Source organism: Phacochoerus africanus, chromosome X (assembly GCF_016906955.1).
Source record: "Phacochoerus africanus isolate WHEZ1 chromosome X, ROS_Pafr_v1, whole genome shotgun sequence".
NCBI classification, from domain to species: Eukaryota; Metazoa; Chordata; class Mammalia; order Artiodactyla; family Suidae; genus Phacochoerus; species Phacochoerus africanus.
The window spans coordinates 22264850-22270037 of record NC_062560.1 but is presented as its reverse complement, the minus strand read 5'-3'; the positions used below and the strand labels follow the sequence as shown (position 1 = coordinate 22270037).

General features: G+C 44.4%; 1 protein-coding gene across 1 annotated transcript; it reads right to left on the bottom strand.

The window, feature by feature from the left end:
• Positions 1–1144: 1144 nt before the first annotated feature.
• Positions 1145–4187, bottom strand: SAT1 (spermidine/spermine N1-acetyltransferase 1). The gene is made up of 6 exons (XM_047765191.1): positions 3900–4187; positions 3655–3706; positions 3476–3559; positions 1936–2037; positions 1801–1841; positions 1145–1669 (listed from the first exon to the last, which is right to left on the bottom strand). The coding sequence occupies exons 1-6, from the start codon at positions 3963–3965 to the stop codon at positions 1499–1501; spliced, it is 516 nt and encodes a 171-aa protein (XP_047621147.1). The 5' UTR covers positions 3966–4187; the 3' UTR covers positions 1145–1498.
• Between the last annotated feature and the right edge of the window lie 1001 nt (positions 4188–5188).

Genomic DNA, 5188 nt, shown 5'->3' with positions numbered 1-5188 from the left:
TCCCCTTTAATTGAGAACACAGAAAGAACAAAGGGGAGTACTGCTTTTCAGTTATCTGACAACTTCTTTTGGAAAACATTCATCTTGGCAATCAGTACAGTGTTATTAACTACCATTTTCATTATTGTGAGATTAGTGGGTTTAGTAATTTAGGCCAGTGCCATGTGTAATAAAAGGAGTTCACCTATCTTAAAACTGCCTCCTCCTCAGCAGTTTCATTTTCAATTCTGGAAAAAGCTTTCATTTACTTCTCCCTCAACTCCCAGCAATTTTAAGCTCTCCAATTGTTTCTCCACACAGAAGCCCGTTGTGTTAAAACAGTACCAGAAACTTACCCTCCAAATAGGATGCTAATTTCCCTGATTTGTACCTGTGTCCATCTCTGGCCTTTTAGTTTACAAATTTCCTGTAAAAAATGTGGAATTTTTGCTCCTGTTTGTTTAGCAAAGTGACCTACTTTCCCTTCAGAATAGTATTTCATGTGGGATGTGGTTCTTGTGGGCAAGATGTCCCCTGCCCCCAATTTCCAGTATTTCAGGATCCCATTTCCACCTTTTATTGGTGTAACAAATGAGCTTTTTCATTATGGGCCTTTTTCTAAACTCTTGACAATTATGTTGGATTAAGTGGACTGTGTCATGTTGCTATATATAAAACCTTGGACTCAAATGGCTTCTTTCTAGACTTTGGGAATACCAGCACAACACAACTCCTGAGTCGAAGATATTTAAAATTAGATTAAAAACTCTTTTCAGGAGTTCTCGTCGTGGCGCAGTGGTTAACGAATCCGACTAGGAACCATGAGGTTGTGGGTTCGGTCCCTGCCCTTGCTCAGTGGGTTAACGATCCGGCGTGGCCGTGAGCTGTGGTGTAGGTTCCAGACGCGGCTTGGATCCCGGGATCCCGCGTTGCTGTGGCTCTGGCGTAGGCCGGTGGCTACAGCTCCGATTAGACCCCTAGCCTGGGAACCTCCATATGCCGCAGAAGCGGCCCAAAGAAATAGCAAAAAAAAAAGACAAAAAAAAAACTCTTTTCAAACCACTGTCAAGTTATGTTTCTTAGCCATTTTTATTTTGCATTCAACAGTAAGAAAACTGTCGTAAGAAATAAAGGATTATTAAGTAAAAATGCTTACACCGAATAATTAAATCAAAGGGCAGTTTATTAAAAAAGAATCAAAACAGAAACTCTAAATACCAGTGTGTACATTGTACACATTTAAATGACTCACAAGAATGAAGTTTTTTTCATAGACATTATCATACCACCTTGTTGTTTATCAAAAGATGTTCGAGAGAAACCTGACTCCAATTGGCATACAAGACTGTCATCGTAAAGAGACCTTATTTCAAACATGCAACAACGCCACTGGTAATAAAGCTTTGGAATAGGTGCTCATTCTATTATTCCACTAAGAATAGGATAGAAAGCAAGATAAGTTGAGAATTTGTTCTAAAATAGAATGGAAGCTGTCATTGTCAATCTACACCAGCACTCCTCATTCCTCTGCTGCCATTTTTAGCAAGTACTCCTTGTCGATCTTGAAGAGTCTCCATCCCTCTTCGCTGGACAGATCAGAAGCACCTCTTCTTTTGTAGAAGTTGATAGATGGTTCATTCCACTCAGCTACCAAGAAGTGCATGCTGCTGCAGCGACATTTCATTGCAACCTGTTACAGAGAGAATAAAGCACAAACTCAGTGACATTCCACCTGCTTTCTACCCAATTGTGATTAGGTCATTAAAATAATCCAGGAATCCTTGCAAATTTGGAAACCAAATACCAAGACGTACAACGTACCTGGCTTAGATTCTTCAGGATTTCTGATCCTATGCCAAAGCCTAAGAGAAAGAAGTACCATTTAAAAAGGCACTGTAAGGACTTCAAGCCCTGATTTCTCCTTAGAGCAGCCCTCCCGCCTGAACTCAACCATACCTCTATAATCACTCATCACGAAGAAGTCCTCAAGATACAACAGTTTGCCAATCCATGGGTCATAAGTAAAATAGTACATGGCAAAACCAACAATGCTGTGTCCTGTAATAAGAGTATCACATGAGTTATGGGTGAAAAACAATCCATAAAAGTTGTAGCTGAAAAATCAGAAGCCTATCATAAGTTTTTAAAAAATATACATGCATGTATTATAGAAATAAGTAGCCAGTGGACCGGACTGTCTCCTGATTTTTATGCTAGTGCAATCCAGGCCATTGTTGGATGATCTCACTGTTCTGAGAACACGTATTCGCAAAAAGCACACATTAGAGCTAGCTGAAGCCAGGCTAAAACCGTGGACTGGCCACTCTGCAATCTGCTGGATCTCACACTCAGGAAGTGAGAATGCTTTCATTACGTGCCAGAGCGAAAGTGCCATGGTCTTAAACTAAAAACACACATTATTCACATCCTATTTATATACTGGTATGGTGACTTGGGAATAAGTCAGGTTTACACGGCAGTTCAGAATAGTATTTGTAGTTTAGAAACTCTGCTTCCTTAATGTCCGGACATCGGGCCAAAAGTGCAATGTTTAATTTCAGAACTTGCCTTCCAATTCACACATCTTCAATTTGCTCTCTCCAGTTGTTAAGCCGGAAGAAGCAGAGGTACCCAGGTATGATGTAACATCCACATACTTCTGGAAAGTACCTCATCCCTTTATGTTTTCTGCATGTTTTTTCTAGCATGAGGAAATGGCCTCAGGGAAAAACTTAATCACCTCCCCCCAAAACAACTTCCCCCTTTAGCTCTGTCTTCTGACCAGTCAACCACGACCAGCAACGAAAAAAAAAAAGGAAAAAAAAAAGCATCTGACTCCCTCTTAATGGGTGTCTGTAATTCCAATTGGAGACAAAGGTTTCAAATTAAACTTTCTAGCCATTCTATAGTCCTTTGCAAACAGGAAGCGAGTACAATGGAGCTTCTGATCTACCGTGTTTTAAGTGTGTGATAACAGGGCCTTACCTCATTTATCATGATCATCTACTTTATTGTGTAAAGGATCTTTTAGTTACCTCCCCGCCCATCCATGTACACGGAAGGGCCATGTACATGGCGAAGCTAGAGACTGTAACCTGAAGATTGGGACAAATTAAAGAAAAAAATGTAATTTAACACAAATACAAAAAAGGTTACGTTAGGGTCAAACAAGAACCATTTATGAAACTGAATTACAACAAATGACTTTATACCTAACTTTTCCGGGTTTCCACAGCACTCTGATACTTACTTAATCGGCTCAAACTCTTCGGGGCTCCACAGCACTGAACTTAAACAGCTCTTTTAACCCGCCCTATTATTAAGTGCAGCACACCTATTTTTTTTCCTCAGTAGTTTGAACACTGGCTGGCTATTATTTCTGGCCAACTTCTTAGTAGCTTAACTTCAGCCTGTGTTGTCAGTGCTTCTACAGAGCAGACACTACGTCTTACACAACACTCGGTCTCTCCGGCTTCTGGAAGGGGAGGGCGATTACCTTCCGGAGTTAGATGCTCCTTGGGCACTTCTGCAACCAGGCAGTGGTAGAAAGGGTGCTCTCCGAAACCATCTTCTAGCAGATCTGCAAGAAAGGGCAGCGGGGGACAATGTTGGCCGCCATCAAGGTGGCTGGCACCGGACGCTCATTCCCCGCCCTACCAACCACTGATGCGTTACCTTTTTCAGTTAATATTACTTGTTCTTCCATGTATTCGTATTTAGCCAATTCCTGGGAAAGAAACAGAAAATTAAGTGAGACCCCAGCAGGCCAGCTAGAGAGGAATGGGGTGGGCGGGGCGGCGATTTGTTCCCAAAGACTCGCCAGGAGCGGCGCGGGCGGAGAAAGGGGAACCTGCCGGAGACAAAGGCCCCACCCCCCGCTCCCCGCCCCCCGCCCGGGAGGAGCCCGTGCTTCCCGCTACCTTGATCAGCCGCAGGATATCACTGCAGTCGGCAGCAGTGGCCGGGCGGATAACGAATTTAGCCATTTTCGTCTTTTGCTTTTCTTCCCTTTGCGGACCAGGCCCCTGTACTTGAACAGTAGTAGGAGGTGGTTCCTCATTCGTTTCCTGGGAGCGTCCTCTTCCCAGTCAGGATGGCACCATGACCCGGCGAACCTCAGCGAGTAACGTAACACAACCAGCTGACTGCGACGAAAGCCGCGCGCTCTCCAGCTGCGGGGCCCCGCTTTTTACCTAGAGGAGGCCCCGCCCCTGGCCGTGAGGCGGCAATGCATCGTCCAATGAGGCCGCGACCGCCCCCGCTTCCGGGCGCCTCCCTCTCTTCCGGGCGCCCTTGTGAACCCTACCCGCGAGGGCGGGGGCGCGGGTGGCAAGGCGCCCGGCGGGGCTCTGTAGCAGCGCCGTCTAGCGGTGCGTGGCGGAGCCTTCCCGAAAGCCTGACCTTGGAGCCTACGCGTCCCCTTGGTAACCTTTGCAAAAGAAAGAGAGGGATTTCCTGTGGACCCTGGACCAGTGACTTGCTGTTTCTTCCTTGGAGAGACCTGGCCTTGGGCGATGGGGAAATAAGAGGATTAGAGTAGCGGTTCTCATAGGGTGGTCTGAGGGGGCCCCCGAGGGCCCCAGTATCCTTTCAAAACTAGTTTCCTGGTATTAGTAGTTGGTTGTTTGCCTTACTCTGACTGGAATTTTCCAGAGGGGACCTGACGTGTGATGACGTCATCACTCTCATGACTAAAGGAATGTGTGCTTGTCTGTTCTTGTGGTGTTTAGAATTTCCTCAGGTAAGCTATTTGGATTCCTCAATTTTTTTCCCCTCTACTTGCAATTTTTCTAATTAACAGAATGTTTTCTTCTTTTCTTTTTTGGAGATGCATATAGACGATAAGGCTGGTAATAGCTCCTGACCAAATATTTATTATTTAAAAAAATTTTTTTTCTAATGTACAGCATGGTGACCCAGTTACACATACATGTATACATTCTTTTTTCTCCCATTATCATGCTCCATCATAAGTTAACTAGACATAGTTCTTAGTGCTACACAGCAGGATCTTATTGTAAATCCATCCCAAGACCAATAGTTTGCATCCGTTAACCCCACCCTCCCAATCCCTCCCACTCTCTCCTTCTCCCCCTGGGGAAGCCACAGGTCTATTCTCCAAGTCCATGATTTTCTCTTCTGTGGAAAGGTTCATTTGTGCTGTGTATTAGATACCAGTTATAAGTGATATCATGTGGTATTTGTCTTT